The 21,842-nt window shown below is 37.2% G+C and overlaps 5 protein-coding genes across 9 annotated transcripts; 2 read left to right on the forward strand and 3 right to left on the reverse strand.

The window, feature by feature from the left end:
- Positions 1 to 716: 716 nt before the first annotated feature.
- Positions 717 to 6,529, reverse strand: LOC121250707 (sulfite oxidase). The gene is made up of 12 exons (XM_041149894.1): positions 6,183 to 6,529; positions 5,664 to 5,779; positions 5,499 to 5,561; positions 5,329 to 5,365; positions 5,101 to 5,182; positions 4,246 to 4,364; positions 4,003 to 4,098; positions 3,356 to 3,466; positions 3,164 to 3,265; positions 2,859 to 2,906; positions 1,272 to 1,487; positions 717 to 995 (listed from the first exon to the last, which is right to left on the reverse strand). Exons 1-12 carry the CDS (start codon positions 6,255 to 6,257, stop codon positions 879 to 881), a joined length of 1,182 nt encoding a protein of 393 aa, XP_041005828.1. The 5' UTR covers positions 6,258 to 6,529; the 3' UTR covers positions 717 to 878.
- A 1,130-nt stretch (positions 6,530 to 7,659) lies between these two features.
- LOC121250705 (pentatricopeptide repeat-containing protein At5g56310-like) lies at positions 7,660 to 9,914 on the forward strand. The gene is made up of 2 exons (XM_041149892.1): positions 7,660 to 9,239; positions 9,318 to 9,914. Exons 1-2 carry the CDS (start codon positions 7,804 to 7,806, stop codon positions 9,382 to 9,384), a joined length of 1,503 nt encoding a protein of 500 aa, XP_041005826.1. The 5' UTR covers positions 7,660 to 7,803; the 3' UTR covers positions 9,385 to 9,914.
- A 514-nt stretch (positions 9,915 to 10,428) lies between these two features.
- LOC121250706 lies at positions 10,429 to 12,252 on the forward strand. Its single transcript, XM_041149893.1, has 3 exons — positions 10,429 to 10,596; positions 10,704 to 11,228; positions 11,575 to 12,252. Exons 1-3 carry the CDS (start codon positions 10,506 to 10,508, stop codon positions 12,153 to 12,155), a joined length of 1,197 nt encoding a protein of 398 aa, XP_041005827.1. The 5' UTR covers positions 10,429 to 10,505; the 3' UTR covers positions 12,156 to 12,252.
- Positions 12,253 to 12,302: 50 nt separating this feature from the next.
- Positions 12,303 to 16,475, reverse strand: LOC121250709 (protease HtpX homolog). 3 transcript variants are annotated; one of them, XM_041149895.1, is made up of 9 exons: positions 16,135 to 16,472; positions 15,875 to 15,932; positions 15,618 to 15,685; positions 14,375 to 14,554; positions 14,038 to 14,134; positions 13,371 to 13,480; positions 13,139 to 13,272; positions 12,879 to 13,056; positions 12,303 to 12,655 (listed from the first exon to the last, which is right to left on the reverse strand). In XM_041149895.1, exons 1-8 carry the CDS (start codon positions 16,357 to 16,359, stop codon positions 12,921 to 12,923), a joined length of 1,008 nt encoding a protein of 335 aa, XP_041005829.1. In that variant the 5' UTR covers positions 16,360 to 16,472; the 3' UTR covers positions 12,303 to 12,655; positions 12,879 to 12,920. The 3 variants fall into 3 exon arrangements, 2 of the variants coding, with proteins under 2 accessions (XP_041005829.1, XP_041005830.1); XM_041149896.1 differs by having other exon boundaries at positions 12,303 to 12,710; positions 16,135 to 16,456; XR_005937839.1 differs by lacking the exon at positions 12,303 to 12,655 and having other exon boundaries at positions 12,916 to 13,056; positions 13,139 to 13,274; positions 16,135 to 16,475.
- Positions 16,476 to 16,867: 392 nt separating this feature from the next.
- Positions 16,868 to 20,494, reverse strand: LOC121250710 (B2 protein). 3 transcript variants are annotated; one of them, XM_041149897.1, is made up of 6 exons: positions 20,329 to 20,494; positions 18,544 to 19,136; positions 18,160 to 18,260; positions 17,516 to 17,599; positions 17,290 to 17,400; positions 16,868 to 17,151 (listed from the first exon to the last, which is right to left on the reverse strand). In XM_041149897.1, the coding sequence occupies exons 2-6, from the start codon at positions 19,121 to 19,123 to the stop codon at positions 17,104 to 17,106; spliced, it is 924 nt and encodes a 307-aa protein (XP_041005831.1). In that variant the 5' UTR covers positions 19,124 to 19,136; positions 20,329 to 20,494; the 3' UTR covers positions 16,868 to 17,103. The 3 variants fall into 3 exon arrangements, with proteins under 3 accessions (XP_041005831.1, XP_041005834.1, XP_041005833.1); XM_041149900.1 differs by having other exon boundaries at positions 18,544 to 19,134; positions 20,262 to 20,398; XM_041149899.1 differs by having other exon boundaries at positions 18,544 to 19,134; positions 20,178 to 20,395.
- Positions 20,495 to 21,842: the final 1,348 nt, after the last annotated feature.

Genomic DNA, 21,842 nt, shown 5'->3' on the forward strand with positions numbered 1-21,842 from the left:
CATGGAGTCGTTTATTGGGTAATTTCTCAGCATGATCAATGCGATGCTAACGTAGAGGCAGACAAGCATAGGTGCTTTGAAAGTACGGTGGGAAAGTGACTTGCATGGGAATAATTCATCTAGTGGGTCTTGAGTGTGAAAAAATTGTATCAAGTTGGAGAAAAATATCGTTAGCCACAACAATTGATTAACGGAGACAAATAGAGATAACGTTGTCATTTGAATCTAGAAACCACTGTCTTCTTGTTCACACACCAAGTCAAGACCAAATCTAATAGAATACATAATCATCATTCGGAAAACGTTGAATAAAAAGGCATTCTGCTTCTTTAAAAAAAGAAAAGAAAGAAAGATTAGATCAACCATTAAAAAAAAAAAAAAAAGGAAAAAGAAATCAACATAATTGAGGGATAATTATCCCTTAATCAACCAGCTAATTGGTCAGTAAGAGTGTGAATTATTGGTGGATATAACACGTCGTTTTGGGTCCTGATCGTTGAAAACAAACATGTAAAATGGGTAAGGCTTAGGGTGAAATCCATGTCAACAAGCCCGACTTAGAGATCATCAGTCTTTAAAATGAGAATGACCTTCCTTATCAGACACAAGACTTGGGCCCAGTTTGACAGATCATGTAATAAAAGTTATGGATGCCAGCAAACAAAAGCGGGACCGATGAGAGTTATGCACCGCCACTTGCACACCAAAGGATCAACTATCAAGTAAAAATAGCATCGACACTCTCAGATTATTATTATAATTTTTGGACGTAGAAGCGGAAGGAAAACAAAGCAAGTCAACTTAACCAAGAGAAAGAGAGGAAATCTTGTTCTTTTGTCCAGTCAGAATAGCGATTCAAACGTGGTTTGGTCTTTGCACTACATATTTGAGTGCCCAACTCCAACTCGAACTCGATGCCATGATGTGTTCAGTATCCCTCTCAAGTTCCAAATGTCTTCCACCTTTTCAGGTTGGACATTTGCAGCTATGTCCACCTGCCAAGTAATGAAAGGAGATTCGTGGTCAAGCACAAAGCATGAGCCAAATATGTGTATAGGATTGCTCATCACCCTCGTGGTGAGGAGGATGAGGGTAAGTTTCAAAGTTTATACACCCATTTTATGTCAACTTACTGGAAAATCTTACTGGGTCAACAGAATATGCAATTATCATCACCCCCTTTGATGAGAGCTCTTTCAGTGGAATGCATCTTAACATATAGAACTGATTTATAGGACTTGCTAATATTATTCTCAGAAGAAGAAAATTACCGCTTTCGCAACGATCTCTGTGCTGTGTGCAACATCAACGGTGACCTCAAAAAACACCCATGCCCACTTGTCACTGCTTGGATCATCCGCAATGTATGGGATGCCAGTCTTCTGGTATCTGAAGGCTTCCATCCAGGTTTTTCCACCATCAACAGACACATCTACTCTCTCAATGCCACGGCCACCTCCTGCTACTGCATATCCACCAACTTTTACCTGCAAAATATATATGTTATCAGAGGACCCGGGTCATTTGACTGACAGACTTATTATGTTTTTTTGATAACTAACAGACTTATTATGTAAATGAGTCTCTAACTCCAACATCCACCTCGTGCACGTATAGAGTATACCAACTCTAACATCAAGATATACAATCAGGAACTACAACAGAAATGTTCCCCTTCTTTCCATACAGTAAAGAAGATCTCCCCAACGCCTACATATATAACTAGAACGGAGGGGAGGGGTATAGGTCTCAATCACATGGTTGGGTGCATCGGGGTATCGATCTGGAGCTACTGCATGTGCAACTGATCACCTAGGTATAGAAGCTATGGATCTACTGTGCATGGATCACTGGCTAAGGCTGGCTTAGATGGGCTTGACTTAGACGGCTTAATAGATGGCTTAATCTGCATAATATACTGAGTCCACTTAAGCTCAGTTCACTAAGTCAACTGCCTATATCCCTTTTCCTTTCCCCAGAATAAAGTTTCTTCCCCCTTGAGCAAGGGGCGAAGAAAATGGTAGCTTTGCTTGTTGTGCTCCCTTCTTTTGGCGTTTCCATGTTTATTGGTTGCTGGAATGTGAGGTGGTCGGTAGACCCTATGAAACAAAGGGAAGTTAGACATTGGATAAGCGAGCACAAGCTTGTTTTTTGTGGTCTTGTAGAGACCAAAGTCAAAATAGCAAATAAGGAGGTTGTGTTGCAGAACATTTCAAGGGGGTGAAAAGCCTTTTGTAACTATAAAAGTTCTTCCCATGGGAGGATTTGGATCTGTTGGGATCCTGTCTCAAGTCTCTATAATTGTGGAGAATGACCAGGCTGTTCACTGCAGAGTTCAAGAGATTGGGAATTCTTTGAGCTGTTTTGTTTCTGTTATATATGGTGACAATTGTCATGGCGGGAGAGAGATCTTATGGGCGGATTTGCTTTCTAGAGAAGTTCCAATCCAAATTTAAAATCTGCTGCTAAAAGATTATGGATGGGTAAAGAAGAGTTGTACAGCCCTACTTAGTTGAAAGGAACCATACATCATTATCATCACCTCATAATAAAACAGAAGAACAGGGGAATAGTACCTCGAAATCATTTTGAATGTCTCAATCTTCATAGACATTTATAAAGCTAATGAGACAATTTAATAATCTATGCTTAGTGACAAGTTGAGCGGAAATCTTAACATGCATGCCCCAGGAGAGTGGATGAAATGGGCTAGGACTGCTACAAATCAGATGTTTCTTTTTTTTTTTTTTTTTTGCATGTCATAAAAATAAATAAATAAATAAATAAAACAGATGTTTCTGCATGTCATAATATAAAATAATCAATAAATTTAATATGTCAGCACAACAAGAACTAACCTTTCCAGGCTTTATTGCATGCACATCCTCTAAAGAACATATTGCACTCTGTCAATCAGCAAATTTACAAGTGTCAGTAGGCATCATTGTGCACACTTGAATGAGACAAAGGGAAAGAAAAGCTATATCTTCCTTCTATCTGATTATCATTGTGCACACTTGTATGTTACAGTAAGTCAATATTCAATTTGAAAAAAAAAATTGCAAAATTACACTTAAGAAATCAAAGTAATGCTTCTCTAATTTATAACGTAGCGTTTAAGTGCTAAGTAATGTAGAAAAAGGGAGTCACATTATGATATAACCTGAACAGGGAAATCCATTTGCGGTTTCCTGGTTGACCAATTAATGTTGTCCCAATCTACTGAAGGTGGAAACATTTTGTAGTCTTTTTGCATAAAGAAGCCCTACAAAGTGTGTAAACTCGGTCATTCCTTCACACATTGAAGGAGAACTTACAACAAAACTCAAAGCAAATACCAAAAAGTACTTCCAACCTGGCATTCTTCAGCAATTAGATTAATAGAATCGAGCCATTTAACAGAACGGGCACCAATAACACCCGGGACAACCACACGTAATGGATACCCATGATCCCTGTTAAGAGGCTTCGGCACGATAAAAAGAAAGTAAACGCACGTGCGAACGAAAAATTAATACATTATATTCCAAAAATCTAAGTTAATGGTAGAAATACAGGCAAAAAGAAACAGATGATGTTAAAAAATGTAATACAGACAGAAGCATATGAATCTCAACAACTTGAGATAGATCCATTGTCACACATACTTTTACAAGATATATAGGGAAATCTATTCAGATCCATCCTTCAGTTAGATCCCATTTATCATTGAGTAATAGTATAAATATACAAGTGATTGACTGGTTAAACTTGAAGGCACTAACAGACAAAAAATACATGGAAATTAGTCTTGAGCTCAAAAAAACAGATTTTTCTGCGCTGAGAATCTGAGGAAAGCATAAATAAAAATATATTAAAATATATTAAAAATCAAACAATAAAATGGAGGCAACAACCCACGAACATCCAATTAGTTTATACAAAGCAAGGCTGACTAATATAGAAAGGCTGCAAAGTTTACAAAAAGCACAAAAATTACTTCCACAAGGAAAATTCACTTACCTCTCCATTCATCTCATAAGCAAGTAAAACATCTGCTAGAGGGTTTGTGGCCTGACTTAGTGGAATTGATGCCTTGTAGGGGCCTCCATTTTCTTCCTAATGTTTTCCAATGTCCACAAGCATTACATCAGTTAAATATCCCTCGTAAAATTTAATATGTCAAATTTCCCCATTAAACATCAAAGTATGTCAAAAAAACAACAGAAAAAAGCTTGATATTGTCTAAAAAGCAAAGTTGGTTACCTTACACTTGTCAATGCTTACAAATTCAACATGTTTCCCACCTGACTGAGTGGTACTTGACAACTTAGGTATTCCAACAAGTTCAAGAACATCAGCCAACTTAGCCCCACCCCAGACAGCTGAAAGGGACTTCAAAGAATGAGAAGTTATACTTAAAGAGCAAAAAATTCTCTAACAGTGACTGATGAATATAATATATATATATATATATATATATTATATATGTATATATATATATTGATAGGTAAAGTGGCTGTTGAATTTTTAAATATGAAAATTCAGACATTTTATATATATGAAAGACACTCTAAAGTACTTTTGATACCTTGAACTCATCTGTGTACGAGCAATATACTAGACCTACGAATTATATGTTTCCGCCTGCCAGACTGATTACAAAACTTTAAAGCAAAAGCCTTAAAAAAAAAACCATGTTACCACCTGCCAGACTGAAACCTGCATCCATCTCAACTCTTCGTATGTCCCAACGAAAATTTTATATATCACCAGGCATGAATATACCATATTACTTTGATTGTATCCATGAGGCTAAAATGCAAAATCTTGTTTCAGCACAGTTCCAACTAAAAATTTGTGCTTGTCAAGATTCTTAACTCTAGCATATTGTCAATTTTTAGCCATTCTGCAGCATCACCCCATCCTCTTTTATGCCCAAGCATCCCTGAAAAGACTCTTTTACTCTAGCATATTGTTCTGGACCCCTGGTTGAACATCTTTAGGATTAATTCTGTCTTTTTAGTGTGTGATGGGAAGGGGTAAGAGGCTTCACACAATTGCAACCTCACATACACCTATATCAAAAGAAACAGTGGATCCACAATGGTGAATACAAACCGTTTCCTATAGCAGAAACATCCCAGCCAACTCCCCTAACTTTTCTGGTTTTGCTCATAGCAGTCCTTCTATTACCTGCGCACTGTGTCACCCATACAAGCCAGATCAATGAGTTAATAGAATAGTCAAGAACATAGCAAAGTCTCCCAAAGCTACAACTTGGGGCAAAAGGTTCCATTCTGACTCAAACACAAGAAAAACCAACAGCATGTGTACAACAGTCGATACCTGTAAAGTGGCAGCGACATTATACTTTGGAAGCATCCTGTTACATATAGTAAAGTAAATTACTTGCTCAAGTACCATTCTGATGTATGCTAACATATATATTCATACGACCAGCTTTCTATTACAAAATGCTGAAACATCAAAGTGTAATTTGCCATCCCAGCACTCACCTGATATCTTTCATAAACAGCTCGTTGGGGTTTTCAATCAACCCAGATATAGAGACACAATATCTGCTTTGCAAAACAGGTTCTCGAATCAGTTAAAATTGCTTCGCATCAAACAATTCGACCATCTTATATATTGAGAGACTAAACCAGGACAAGAAATGTGACCTTTCTAAGTCATCAACGATGGGGATTGGGCCATGATTTCTCTTGTAGAACAAATCCGCAGGAGTCACATAAGAGGAAATCAAGGCCGAACGAGGTGGCTCAGCATTGAAGGGTTCCTGTACCAGAAACATTAGTACCAAAAACTCGTTGGCAACAAAGTTCCACTGATTTCCGTACGAGAAATTCTAGTCATAGCCACTATTCACTCCCACACCCCACACCTTCGATTTTTTTTTTTTTTTCCATAGACGTGATAGTGAACGGTGGCTGATGAGAATTTTTTTTTTTTTTTTTGTCTTCTCGTATTACCGTCCCATAGGACCAATGAAAATACTTTCCATATTCCAACGTTTATCATAAAATGATAGAGGAGATATTTAGATTTGCAATAAATCACATGAAGAACCCCAGATGGACGGTGTGAATGTTTATGCAGTTTCGAAGATTATTATATTATTCCAAATTGAAAAACCCAAACTTCAAACGGAAAGGGAAAGATAAACGGATTGTCTTGCTTGCCTTGGAGTTGATTTTAAGGCAAGGGTGGCGAGGTGGTTCTTTCGAGTAATCGGAGGGCCCTTTCACTCCCGGCATTTTATTAGTTCCTCCTTCCTTGGAATCCTCGAGAGATCGGGTTCTTTCTTCTCTGCACAGAGAGAGAGCGCGAGAGAGAGAGAGAGAGAGAGAGAGAGAGACGCGCACACGCAGAGGAGTACAGGACTCACAACCAGGACCGAGATAATCCACGGCTATAAATCTGCAAAGTGGGTTCTTTATTCGTTTGCGGTGGAATCTGCGGCCGATTGAGTGGCCTGTGAGCTGTTTTGTCACTTCCGGTTATTCCGAGTGGTTGGAATGTTCGGATCGTCGTGTCCGTTTTGGTCTCATCGAAGGACTACTAGCTGACATTGACACGCTACAAAATCATCCACGCCGTTCGTTTTTCCCTAAAATTTTAATTCATGTTGTTTTAACATAATGCTTTCTTTTTCTTTTTTAATGTTCATTAATTTTGTTTTACTTTTATGCTTATAAAAGTTCACATTTTCCATATTTACTTTTTTTTCTTGATAAAATTAGTATTACAGGTATGCCAACTATTGCAAAAGTGAAAAATTTATTCCTCATCTTAATTTTTATCATTTTCTCATCATCTCATGATGTGATATTAAATATTAAATTTATAAATGAGATAGAATAAATAATCTCGAATCATCTAATGTCACATTATAAAATAATAAGAAAGTGATGAAAATTGAGATTATTAATAAAATTACTTATTGTAAAAGTTGAGAGAAAGAAAATGTAGTAAAAATTAATAGATATAATTGAGAAAATATGTTACGTCTATCTAAGTGCTAAAGAGCATGAAATAGTAAAAGATAAACGAGGTGAGAGAAATCAACAAATGGCTAATACAGACAAGAAAATATATAACAATCTTTGTTTTTCCTTATTTGTAGTTTTACCCTTTGCCTTATCCACATGGAACTTATGCGACATATATGACAATAGTTTTGAAAATAAAGTGAAATAATGTTATTCTAGGATATATTCTTTTCTATGCACTACGATTTGGAAAAAAAAAATAAATAAATTGGAGTAAGATTGGGATGTCTTATACGAGTCTTCTCTCATACAATATTAAACATTTTAAAATCTATTTTAGCCGTCAATATCTCACACTTTAATTTGAGAATTCAGAATTTTGAGAAATACTTTAGATTAATTGATTTAAGGCTGATTTGGATAGTAAGATGAAATAATTTTAGATGAGTTAAATAAAATATTATTAAAATATTATTTTTAAATATTATTATTATTTTGAAATTTAAAAAAATTGAATTGTTTATTATATTTTGTATAGAAATTTAAAAAAGTTGTAATAATAAGATTAGTTGAGAGTATTTTTATATCCAAACGAGACTTTAATAGGAAATAATTTTAAGTAAGGATATCTCTGAACTTAAATAAATACTCAACAATGTTTAGTAGAAGATAATAAGATATATATAGTTTGATGTGGTCATTTAATGACTCTTACCAAAAGTAATTTAACATGCGATAAAATAGAAGCAAAAACTCGTCCCATTCCTTGTTTTCATCGCGTTCAAGTCTCAAGACCCAGACCAACCTCCGCATGTTCCCGCCAAAACCACCGTTCTTCACTAAGCACATGGGCCTACGCTCTGTTCCTCTTCCACCACCAATATCAAAGACTCCTCACCTTTCTGTCCTGGCGGACAATTGCAACTCAATGCGCCAACTCAAACAGGTCCATGCCCAAATGATCGTCTCCGCTCGCATCCACGACACATTCGCAGCCAGCCGATTACTCTCCTTCTGCGCTCTATCCGAGTCCGGAGATTTCGGGTATGCTATAAGGATATTCGAAAACACGCAGGCCCCGAATGGGTTCATGTGGAATACGCTGATCAGAGGTCATGCTAGTGGCTCGAACCCTTGTGAGGCTGTGTTTCTTTACGTAAAGATGAGGAGGCTTGGTGTAGTACCGGGTAAGCACACGTTCCCGTTTCTTCTCAAAGCTTGTTCCAGGATTTTCTCGCTTGGATTGTGCAAACAGGTTCATACCCAAGTTGTAAAATCTGGTTTAGACTTGGATTTACATGTGCTGAATGGGTTGGTGAGGGCGTACTCTGTTTCGAGTAGTTTGGGTGATGCCCGGCTGTTGTTTGTGGAATCTCCTGATAGGAATTTGAGTATTTGGACGACAATGATTTGTGGTTATGCCCAGAACTTTTGTTCAAACGAGGCATTGGTGCTTTTTGATCAAATGGTTGTTGAGGGTTTTGAACCGAACAGTGTGACTCTGGCCTCTGTGTTGTCTGCTTGTGCTCAATCCGGTTGTTTAGAATTGGGAGAAAGAATTCATGCATTTATAAAGGAGAGGGGGATTGAGGTGGGAGTGATTCTTAGCACGGCATTGCTGCATATGTATGCAAAGAATGGAGCAATTTCAGCAGCTCGGGATTTGTTTGATGGCATGTGTGAGAAGAATGTTGCAACTTGGAATGCAATGATTTGTGGACTGGCAAGTCATGGACATGCTGAAGAAGCGCTTAGCCTCTTTTGGAAACTAGAGAAGGAGAAGGTTGTGCCAAATGATATAACTTTCGTAGGGGTTCTATCTGCCTGTTGCCATGCTGGCTTGATTGATATCGGACATGAGATATTTCTTTCAATGAAAAGGGTGTATGGCATTGAGCCAAAGATCGAACATTATGGGTGCATGGTGGATCTTCTTGGGAAAGGTGGGAATCTGACAGAGGCAGAGAAGTTGATAAAAGAAATGGTTTGGAAGCCTGATGTGGTGATTTTGGGAGCTTTGTTGGCAGCCTGTAACATTCATGGAAATACTGAGGTTGCTGAAAGAGTGGTAAAAGAAATTATTGTTTTGGAACCTCACAATCAGGGGATTTATGTTGTTTTATCTAATATGTATGCAGAGGCTGGACAGTGGGAGGATGTTCTGAGACTGAGAAAGGTGATGAAAGAAGGGAGCATAAAGAAAACGCCTGGGTGGAGCCTGGTGGATGGTGATGCTACTGTATATAAATAGATTAATGATATACCCACAACACGGACACTTGGATTGGGATCCCAATGACATACACGCATTGGGATCATACACACATATCCATCAGAAGAAACCAATTTGGCAGACGGACACTTGGAAAAAGAAAAAGAACGTGTAATATGATCCCAATGCGTTTTGACTTGCATTCTGATCCTGTTGGAGTTAGAGGAAACACAAAGTGTGCTTGGGTGTCGATATACATGGACTCTAGACCGCCCTACACACTCCCACTAACTTTCAAGGCCTTGGTATCACCATACCACTCATCAAGGACGCCAACTCATCGGCCATATGGTGCCTTCTGCAACAACTCGTACTCACCTCCAGAGCTTCAAACCTCATTCGTTCATTCTTTTGCGTGTACTGGATGTTCATCATGTACCCCTTTTCCATGCATGCGGAAGAAGAGATCTCTTTGACAGTCTCAACACGAATAACTCAAATGCACATCCGAGTGTTGTCGTGTCCTTCAACAGACAATAGCATCTTCATTCTTCAAGGCGGCTTCTTTTTTGACTAAAAAATATGAGAACAAAACCATTAAATTCAAATTTCTGGTGTATTTCTGTTCTATGCACAAGTTTGTTTTGTAGCGCTTCTTAGGTTTTTCCATTCCATTCAGTATTGTTTTATTTTAGTTAATTTTATTGTGCCCATTAGTTGATGATGTTAGTTAGATACAGTAATGAAGTTCGAATACGGGATAATATTTTTGAAAAATAATAAAATTTATTATTAATAAATTATTATTTTTATATAAATCCTATATTTATTCGTTTTTATTAAAGAAATTGTACTTTGTTTATGCACACCTGACGAATATCATTTTCTCGTACACTATCATTTCTCGTATACTGCAAATATAATTTGTTTTAGTTGACATACTATACTGATACAGGACAAAAGAACAGCTGTTACATGTCGGTTACACTTATCCATTCATGGACAGACTACATTTATAGCTCGTCTCAGGTACCTTTGAACACAAGGGGTCGCTCTGGAGCCCCTCAGAAGTCAGAAGTGTCAGAAACTTCTTTTAGGGTACGGGTGAGAACCTCTGACTATTGTTTTCCTTTACCCATAACCCACCATTGCTAACCAATCTCGTGGCACGGTCTACGCATGGCAAATTCATAACACGGTCAATTTCTAGAAATCGTGACAAACAAAAAATAATTCCTTAAAAATATATAATATAGCATGCCAAGAATACATATACAACTCATGTTACTTCCATAAAGTCAATGTTATATGGTCCTCTTCTTTGTGTACCAATGAAGACGCAGCCGGAAATCCTTTTTCTCACACTTTTGTTCTTGGGATTGGCCACCGCAGGTAATATCAGCTATACAGATCAATCTTCAATTTGAAATAACTAATCATTGCAGAGAAAGGTATCCTTTTTATTTGGGTATAAGATAGTTTGTAATCTTCATTTACAGATCTTCTTCAGAATCCAGATTTTGAATCTCCGCCGGCAAACTTGCCTGAAAAGTTCACCTCCCCATTTGTCCTGTCGAGCCAAAATAACACTATTCCAGGATGGACATTTGAAGGCACTGTTCTGTATGTAAAAGCTAGCCAAAACGTATCATTGCCAGGGAGTGGACATGCCATACAGTTGGGTGAAGATGGCAAAATCAACCAGACATTCATTGCTAATGGAGATATCATGGATTATGTGCTTACCTTCACCCTCGCCTCCGTTGGTCAGAATTGTTCAGCCAATACCGATATAGCATTAGCAGTATCGGCGCCAGACAGTAGCAGGGTGTTTTCTTTGAAGCAACTTCACGGGAAGGAAACATGGGAGAGCTATGGTCACTACTTGGGCAGTTGGGGCGACGGAGAGAATGTAAATATTGTGTTTCAAAGCCAGACATCAGAATCGTATCCCAACTCCACATGTTGGCCTGTGATTGACACGATTCTTCTTAAGAGCGTGGGAACACTTCCCGAATCCAAAGGTAAGCAAGCACATTTCTAATCAATTTCAGTCAGAATTTCAATCTATAATTGTGGATAATGGGATTCCAATTATGGGAATAATAAGACTTAAAAGATTATGAAGACTTGTTCAGTTTTTCCTAACAAGTTTCAGACGGGAAATTCAAGTATTGTCTCTCTATGTTGCCAAGGATGTTGTGTTGAATTGTTCATCTCTTTACTCCAAAATACCTTTGAGTAGAATATATTGGCTTAAGTAGTTTTAGACAGTTCAATAAAATGCAATATGAGGATCATTCTCAACATGAAAAAAGTTTCCTTGTCACAAATGTAACATTCTTGTTTTCAATCTCTGGTTGGACACAGACAACCTATTGCCGAATGGAGGATTCGAAACTGGCCCTGATTTCCTGAGTAACTCTTCCGAGGGAGTTCTGCTTGATGAAAATCCTAGTCTGGTTCACTCCCCATTACGAGTATGGTCTGTGCTAGGAACTGTCAAATACATAGACTCCAAACACTTCTTTGTCCCACAAGGCAATGCTGCGGTGGAAATTGTCTCAGGAGTTTCAGCTGGCATAAAAACAGCAGCAACACTAAAAGAAGGTTCTACCTATAACTTGGAGTTCACATTGGGAGATGCCAATGACACTTGCGTGGGAGATTTCATAGTAGAGGCTCAAACAGGATCAACTGCCCAAAATTTCTCGTTGGCGAGCAGCGGGATCGGCTCAGCCAAGAATATCTCCGTGACGTTCAAGGCAGGTCCAAGTCCAACTGTAATCGGATTTCTCAGCTATACAACAACTCAGACAAAAGATGGTGAATTCTGTGGCCCCGTGGTTGATCATGTGGTTTTACGTGCTTCTTATGGGCAGAAACTGGAGATGCAGTTGAAGGTTCTGATTTCATTATATATACTTGTAGCCATTTTGCAAATCCACTAGAGATGGTATCAAGCACTTGTTTCATGATCGTTTGGTTGCTAGTCATTATTTGGAGACTGATGAAATAATTAAGCACCATTTTGTCTTCCATGTTCAACCTTCAATTTCCGATAAATGGGGGCATTATAGAAACTGCTAGATGAGGCATGAACAGAACAGCATACTCAGAAAATTAATTAAAGGATGTGTCACCTAACCCCTCTCTTTGGATCTTATCCAGAACGAGCATTAATGGTATTTCGCTCCGATTCAAACAGGACTATAACTTCTAATATTTATGGAACTGTAAGGAAGACGCCCCCCCGGGGATGGGGGAGGAAAAAATATATACATCTGAATTTACAACAGTAGTATGGTATATGGCAAAGCCTTCTCAAAACCAACAGTGTACTTCCATTTGTAGATTTGCAGCGATTTGATAAGCCAAGAATTTGCAGCCACAAATCCTCATGACAGCTGTCTGTCCGCCCTTTTTCTCTTTCTTTTTTCTCCTCTTAATGCTTTTGCAAATCAAGCAAGAAGGAGATAAGTCAGTCAAGAGTATAATAAGCAAACCTGAACAAGCATCATACAAGTACATAAAACAAGAAAGCAATCTACAGGGTCTGCATGCATGGGGTTAGGGAGTGTGTCATGTCATCAGCAATTATCACCTATGGGCCCTAGGTGCCATGTATACAATTATGCAATAAATTACTGTACGGATTAGAATCGAAGACTAACCATGTCACTATTTTGGATTTTGAACTCTTATCTGTGGGCAAGCTAAACATTTTGTACGGAATTGACCTGCATGGCACGTTTCAAGAGAGATCTGTAATATTGACTTCTTGACCATTCATCAATCTCGCGAGCACGTAGAACAGGTAGAGGATGTGAAAGTTGCCTTGTTTGAGCATTTCTGGATAGCATGAGTGGATTAGGCATCGATAAGGAAGAGATGAATAATAACCCACTTTATGTTTTTATGAATAGCTGCTCACCTTATATACCATCCAACTGGGCTTGAAGAAGCTTTGTCATACGAGCGGGCTTGTTCCAAGAATGCATCCACATTCAGTTGATCAGCCATGGATGGGCATCCCCCAGCTAATTTCATAAGAACAGAGATGACCACCTCTTGTGGGAGTGTCAAACAGAAATTGCATAATCAATCCAACTGCTATACAACAGATAACAAAGAATCAGAAGTTTGAAGCTTTCAATATCGTATACCTTAGGGTCTTGAGCAACAAGCAGGGCTGCACGATCACAAGTCAGCTCTGCTGCTCGGAGCCAGCGGAACAGCTGTTCTTCTAAACTCTGAGCTATTAGTCCACCAAGACCTGCAAAAATCATAAACATTAAAAATATACATAATGCATATTGATACTTGATCTAGAAGCTGAGCATCATATTTAGTAACATAAAGCTATCAATCATCTTACTAATCCACATCCTAGATTTCTAGTCATGGACATGATTAAAGTGTCCCCTACATTTACATCTCTCACATAATGGAAAATAACTGGAAAAGAAACCAGATTCCATCAATCGGTAGCTACTACAAATGGTTGGGTACTTTCAAACTCAGGTATCGAGTAAAGACCACTTCTTTACATGTCTGCATGCATGCACATGCACACATTGCTAGCACATACATGGCCAAGCACACAATATAACGGCTGTTTTCCTCTCATAGTCAAACAAGATGTCAGCTTGTAATCTGTGCCATATAAAGGGCCACATAAGGTGGGGGACCTCAAACCGAAATCCCAGAACTGGTTGAGGAGCCAGATCCATTTGCCAAATTAACTATCACAATAACTCTATCATGATAAACAAAAATGTAAAATTATGGTAAATATTTTCCTGAACAGACCTTAATCACAAAATCACATACCAGGTACACTATAAGCCCCAAGGGTAAGAATATTTGCATATGTGAGCCATACACCATGGTCGCATTTCAGATGGCCCAATTCATGAGCCAAAACAGCCTATAAAGCAGCAGGTAGAAAGTTGTTAACATTTCATCATTGAAGATAGTAATTTCATTACAATTTAATAGGTAGACAATGATGTAGATAGACCAGAGCAGCCCAAAAGAATATTAACTATAGACCTTGCTGGCAAAGATTATAAGCAGTCAATAAATATGCTGAAAAGGGAGCGGATTGCAATTGTGCAGCAAAAAAGAATCGCAAAGATTTTTGTAACCAGGAGATAAAATTAAAGACCTGCAATTCCTTCTTCGTCAGAAGCTCCACAAGGCTGGTATGAACAACAACAAAGGGCCTTTTACCGCCTATCGCTAAAGTATATGCATTTGGCACAGGGCTTTGTCGGACATACAGATCAGGAGCTTCTATGCTCAATATTTGAGCAGCCTCAACCATTAATTCATGAAGACCAGAAAGCTGATAAAAACATAATGCTATAAAAAACCATTAGATAAGTTGATAGCAGGAAAACAATTTCACATTCGAATATTTGTCTTTCATTAAGGGATACAATATTTTAATTTTTTTTTTATAATAACTATAGTATATTTAAGCACAATGAAATTGCACACCAAGCATTAATAAAAGTAGTGTGGGCTACAAGAGTTCCAGAAGATGTGAGATGCCCATTTTAAAAAAGGGCATGACATGGGCAATAATATGCAGTGAGCTGGAGATGCGTCCTGACTCCTCTTGGATAACAGGATGACTGACAAGATTATTATTATTTTTTTCAATTCATATCCTATAAACATACTCATATCAGACAGAATCATAAAAAGCATTTGAATGTCATGAAAGAAAACTTTGATGGGAGCTTTTTTAGCACATTCAAGCAAACATGTTCATCAAACACATGATTTCAGACAGAAGTAACAGTAAACTTGCAAGAACTGAACTGAGTTTGGAGAGACTGAGAAAACTGATAGCTGAGAGAATGATTACATTAATTAAAAATGATGTATATCTGCAATTTATATAAACACGAAGTTACAATAAGGTTCCAGAAGAAAGAAGAACAAATCTGTTATAACTAATCCTCCATATCAGCAAGACTGCCAGCTCATCATATCTAACTAGCTGAGACTTAAAATCTTCCACAAAGCAAACCCCATATTCTTACATGTAAAAGAAGGCACAAGCATCACAAAAAAGAGTATTCACTATTCTAATGCCACATTCAAGTAGAAAAAATATCTCCAATGTGGCATTCTCCAATAAATGAACTTGTCTCAGCATGCTAAAACAATCGTATAAAAAACAATCCAGTTGAAACCTGCGATACATTTCCAAAGAGGTCCGGTTAAAGAAAATAACACGTGTACCCTATTATATTTTTTTGGATCGGTATACAAAATTTTATTGATCATAAAAAGATGCAAAAGCCCAGGTATACAGGACACATACAGTACCCTGTTATATAACATATGGACATCTTCCTCTACACCATGCTTCACTTTGGGTAAGTCTCACATGTTACCTGATTTTCAGAAACAAGAACTGATGTCCCTATGTTTTCCAGAACCATGACCTGCTCTGCAACAGTTCCTGCAACAAACGGGGATGCATTGGTGTTGACATTAAATAGAACAATAGTGTTGAAATTAAAACCCATATTGCCTATTGTTTTTGACGCATAATCTCCTCAAATAACAAAGTCCGGCTTAGTGAGAACAATACAACTCCGAGTCTCCGACATGAAAACTACCACTTCGGATATGAAACATTGTTTATTACCTAGAAGAGCCTTTCCGAGTTCATTCAACCCTGGAATCGCCCTCAGGATCAACGTGTTCTGACAAGTCAATATAAACAGAAACAAAAAAGTTAAACAAAAAAGTAGTCCCGTTCTTTCAAATATAATTTAATAAGCTAAAAGAAAAGTAATCCCTCCGTTTGTTTGCTGAGGAACTCGGATCAATTTCGATGTAAAGAAAGTTCAAGCTTGTCGAGAAACAAAAAGAATAATATTTGAATAAACCTGGACCCGGTCGCACCTGTTTATCAAGAGGATGTCGGAAATCATCGGCGTCGAGATCGTGGAAGACAACCGAGGCAGCTCTACAGACAGAAACCCTAATTCTGCTATTCTTGCCCGACGTTTTGAATCCGAACGAGGACGAACCGAACCTCAGGCTATCGGAGGCGAGGAAGCCGAAACTGAGAGACTTGGGCTTTTGGATATGGGAGAAACAGAGAGAGGGGAGAGAAACGGAGGCCATGAAAGCGAGAAGCCAAGGGGAGAGAGAGAGAGAGAGAGAAGTTTGAAATTCTGTTGCAATGCATAGAAGAGATCAGTGTGTGTGTGTGTGTGTGTACGTGTGATGTTTGTACGAAAGCGTATGTCTGTTTGTGTCCACAGCCAATCTACTGGCAACGGCTTCGCGGCATTTCGTTTTCTATTGACTATCCCGACTATGATTTTTTCCTTTTAATTTTCTTTTGGTGTGAAATGTGATTAAAAATATGAACAACTTGTCATTCTTAGAAACGATAAAGAATGATAAATTCAGAGAAATAATATAATTTCCCCAAATAAATTATTAAAAATTTGTGCTATGGGCTATTTTCTTTTTTAACAAAGAAAACAGAAGCTGATTTTTGGGAAATCTGTTCACAACTTACGGGCAGAAATGGCAAACACAACAAAGCCCTTCATATTTGGAGGACTTTTACCATTACACAGTATACACACAAGTTCGATCACTCTTACATCTTGCATCTTTGTCAACATTATAATGCTATCCAAGTTATGCAACAACATGAGAACAACTATCTTCACCAGATACAACACCTTTTATTCAGCTAGCTCGCACACGTTACCCTACTTTTTTCAAGCACATTTTGCCCAACCAGACTTGCCTCCCCAAGCTTACGCTCTATGGAAAATCTGTGAAAAAAGCACACAGCTGACATGCACCACAAAACCTAACCACATTGCAGAACTCTCTCTGCTCGCATTTTGCTTATGCTGCTGAGCCTGCTTGTTCACAGAGGTCTAACAGATCGAGGGTCTGCAAGATCACCAAGTAAAAAAAAATTCAACATGAGTCTCAACCTATGAGGCCGTCCGTGAAGGAAAGATTGCCACAAATTGATTCATGATGACATGAAAATGAAAAAAAGATGAGAACCGATGATAGTTATTGTACCTCTGGAACTGAGAGCTCAAGACGAAATTTGGGACCATCATAGTGATGCAAGACTGGCCTAAAGGCATCTTCTTCCAAAGCCTTGTAGACTTTCCTAACACGGATTCTTACCTATCATAATACGTAAAACCAGAGTATCAGCATATCAGATATCTGCCATATATGCCAAAAAAAAAAAGAAAGAAAGAAAGAGCAAAGCTTTGCAATTCACCAATCCACATTCTACCTGAGCAGGAAACCTAGATTCGCCTTTACATTTCTTATCTTCCCAAGCAGTTGGATCAATGTTAGACCCCCCAAAAGTTGTTGCCTGAACAGAATCGATACCAAGACATAAGAAATCAATCTAGGCACATAAGCAATCCATCTCACAATTCCTCTAAGGAAAAGAGCTTTAGCTTACATGTGACATTTTTTTTTCTTTTTCTTTTTGATAAGTAGCTTACATGCAACATATTATTAAAAAGAAGAAAGGAGGATAAAAGAACAAATGAAAAAGAAAGGTTACTTTATTTAGAATTATTTAAATCTGACAAGTAATATAAAAACAGGAATATATCGAACATGTAACTCCCAAGCTTTTGCTTATTCACTTCATACACTTAGTTCAACAACTTCTAAAGAAATTATCTCTTAACTGCCCATCAAAAGGCAGGAGACATAATAAAAAATCTGGCTATGGGTGCCTGTTCGAAATAAGACAATCATAAGACTATGCTTTGATCTCTCAATTAAAATGAAGTGGAGAAGAATGATAGAAAAATCTTTTGTTGCTAAAAACATGATAATCTCACGTTGAATAGTCCCTGTGGTACCAAGAGCATTGCAAAGGAAACAAAGAGAATAAATAAGAAAAATATGAGAACAAACCTCAAAGATTCCATGCAACTGGTGGGTAGTATAATTATAAAGAAAGAGAGGTAAGCCTGGGGTAATTGCCCGTACAGAATCGCGATACCTTGGAGGTAAACCTATGAAATGAATGCAATCAGATATTCTCTCAATAATGAAAAAATAGCTTGTAAGGTTTGTCTGCATATGCTGACACTCCAGATAACTGGTTTGCAAAGCTTGATGAATAGGTGCAATTATCTTGATTATTGATATGTGATGTTTCATCCTCATTATTAGTTATTGTGCATAAAGTGCCGATAATAATTTCAAACTCCATATTCAAGCACTGGTCTAAACACAAATTACCACTCAAACCTTGAGTACCTTTGGTTAAGTCCAGAATAAGAAAGAGAAGATTACCAAATAGCTGTCGCTTCAAATCTTCCTGCATTGTGTCATTATTACACACAAAGATGTATCCTCCCAGCACCTCATTCCGTGGGAGGGTCTCTGTCGCTGGCAAGGTCTTGAACCTTTTGTCAACTGCATTGTTGGTGTTGGCATTTTCATTGATATTGCTGTTGTTGTTGTTGTTGCTGCCATTGTCATTGAAAGATTTATTGCTATGGTTATTGCCATTATACTTGGTAGCCATCAGGTTTCCCACAAGGTTTGCATTGTTTTTCTGGTACACTGCATTCATATTGAATATACCATTCCTGAAAGAACTTTTGCTCCCATTCTCAGTTAATTTAGAGTCCAGATTCAACATATTAAAGTTGAGGCTTTCAAATTTGTTATCTTCCTGGAACCCAACTTTCTCCCTTGTTCTTATTTCAGCTGGGCCATTGGAGAGATCGAGGTTATTCATGCGCTCACCCTTTGACCTGGTCTGCTCAGCCAATTTAGAAGCAACCATTGACCATTTGTGATCCTCTGATGCTTTTGATTGTCCACGAAGCTCAGAGGACAACTGCCAAAAGCTTTGCATGCTCTCCATAGTTGCAAAACCTAATTCCATTGACACCAAGGACAAATCCTTTTACATTAGTCTTATAAAATAATAAACTTCCTACACCCAATTTACTTGGTTACGCCTATTGATATTAATACATTTTTACTAATAAAAAATAATAAACTTCCAAAACAAAAGGTAAGTGAAGAACGCTTATTTCAACCAAAAACTTTTGACAAAGAAAACAAAGCATTGACTGTACTGAACAGCATTAAAACATAAAACAAACACTATCGATCTAATAAAAGATAACAACTTCAACTGAAGGTTATTCAGAAAAGGATGAATGCATATCTACCGAATAAGGAAAAAATGACGCTTCATGATCATGTTATTTCCATAGGTATATTATGATCCAATATGTCCTTTTTATTAAAAGAATTTCATCTCAAACAAATACGGAAAATCAAATTTCTGGTCACTGTTGAAAGAACATTTTGAGGACTCCTTACGAAGGCACATTCCCAAACGATTACAAGGCATCAAAGAAGTCAGCAAATTCAGAAATCTCAATCAGAATCAAGTTCAGCATTTCAATTGCTACTCAGAAATACTAGTCCATTCAGCAACAAATAAATCAGCTCTTATAACAAAACGAAAGACATCCACATAAAAAACCACATTGCTCCAAAAAAGAGAATGAAAAAAAAAAATGCAAGTTAAGATTATGAGTTCTCTTCTTTATTTTTATATATATGTTATTGTTTGTTATTTTACACACCATTAAAAAAAAAAAAAAAAAAAAAAAAAAAAAAAAAAAAAAGAGAGGATTATGAGTTCTCTTCTTCTCTGCCCATTATCACAACAACAAAATATGGAACTCAAAAGTCAAACCTAATTTCTCAACCCAAACGAGTTCCAAAATCTCAAACTCTTAATAATATCTAACACAGAAACGACCGACATTACAAAAAATCTAGACCTTATACAAGCTAATCAACTACAAGTAAACCCATAAAAAAAAAAAAAAAACAAAATTTCCTACTGCAGTAAGATCCAAGACATGCAAGGAAATGCAATAATTGACAAACAAAATTACCAAGTAACAGCTGAACTAAGCAAAGGAAAACTTCGGAGTTTAGTGTTAAAGATGATATCGAAGCCCTCAATTTAGCGGATTTACCAGGAGACGACTCAAGAGCTCTAGATTCGGGGATCCAAAAGGGAAAGAAAGGGAAAGAGCGCACCTTTTAGGCTTTATCTATCTGCTTCGCTGTGAAACCTGGAGGACACGGGAGAGAGAGAGAGAGAGAGAGAGAGAGAGAGAAGAACAGCAGGTGGGATTTTTTCATTTTTGTCTTTATAGTTCATCGTGTGGCGGAAATGCCCTTCCCAGTTTACTGAATCTCGCCGCTTGCCATTAAAGTTCGAAATTCGTTTCAATCATTTTACATCGTATTTTAAAAAATACTTTTCACATATTTATTTTATGTATATTTTAATTATTTAAAATATGTGATACAATATGAATAGTAATTAAGGAAAAAAAAATTAAAAAAAATGAAAGATATTAACAAACGGTAATCTCTAATAGTTATGATCGCTATTAGTTGCCGGTACCATTATTGTCGGAACTGAAATCTGCCGTATGTTTTTACGACTATTCATTGCTGGTGCCATTATTGTCCGGAGGAAGTATTCAAGGAGGCAGAAACATTACGAGGACATAGAAGGGGCAATACGGGCATTCGAAAATCAGTAGGAGAGGCCGTACGGTGTCCCAAATTAGCTGGCAAATCACTTTCCTACAAAGCTACGAGGTCCATATCCATTGTATTTGAGAGGAAATAAATGTAAAATAGTTACGAGAATCGGGGCAGAAGGGTTGTTCTTAATAACTAGAAAAACAACCTCCTTAATAATATTCCCGTGAGCTGAAGACAGAGGGACTGTTTTTTATTTATTTATTAATTAATTAATTTTAGTTTAGTATATAATAAAGGGTGTAATCGAATCATGTTCCATATCGATGGATTGTCTCTTTTGGTGATACTATTAAGGTTGGTTTGTTGGTGGGGATTTGTTGGAGTGTAACGCGTAAAAGGGTATAGGATCCACATCAATACCGCTTTCATTCACTTTTCATGGAATGTGACCAATTGGAGAGAGGTTAGAGACTTTCCCTTTTACCTGATTACGGTATCAGCTTTTACTATGGGCCTCTGATTTTTCTGGGCTAATACATATAGCAGGCTCACGGACTACTTTAGTGGTCCAAAGGTTATATATATAGGCTATTTTGGGCTAATATAGGGTCTTGTTGGATTTGGATTTAGGAAAATGAATGCCAAAATTTTAGGCTCATTTGGCTTTAAAAATCATTTCAAACTCAATTCATCTCATTCCATCTCTTTATTACAATTTTTTTAAATTTTTATATAAAATACAATAAACAATTCAATTTTTTCAAATCTTAATTCAACTTTTTCAAATCTCAAAATAATAATAATATTAAAAAAATAATATTATAATAATATTTTATTCAATTTTTAATTTTTATCTAAAATTATTTCATCTCATCTCACTATCTAAACATGAATTTAATCCAAACGGGGGCTTAATGTAGGATCCTTGTTTTGTTCGTGAAAATTACATGTACATGTCGCATGCATGACTTTTAATTTAAGATTATGTTATCTCAATAAGGAATAGGAGTTAAGGACTAGTATTAATTTCGGGATATGAATTATATATATTGCTTTAA

The sequence above is a fragment of the Juglans microcarpa x Juglans regia genome, chromosome 2D, assembly GCF_004785595.1.
Source record: "Juglans microcarpa x Juglans regia isolate MS1-56 chromosome 2D, Jm3101_v1.0, whole genome shotgun sequence".
Classification (NCBI taxonomy): Eukaryota; Viridiplantae; Streptophyta; class Magnoliopsida; order Fagales; family Juglandaceae; genus Juglans; species Juglans microcarpa x Juglans regia.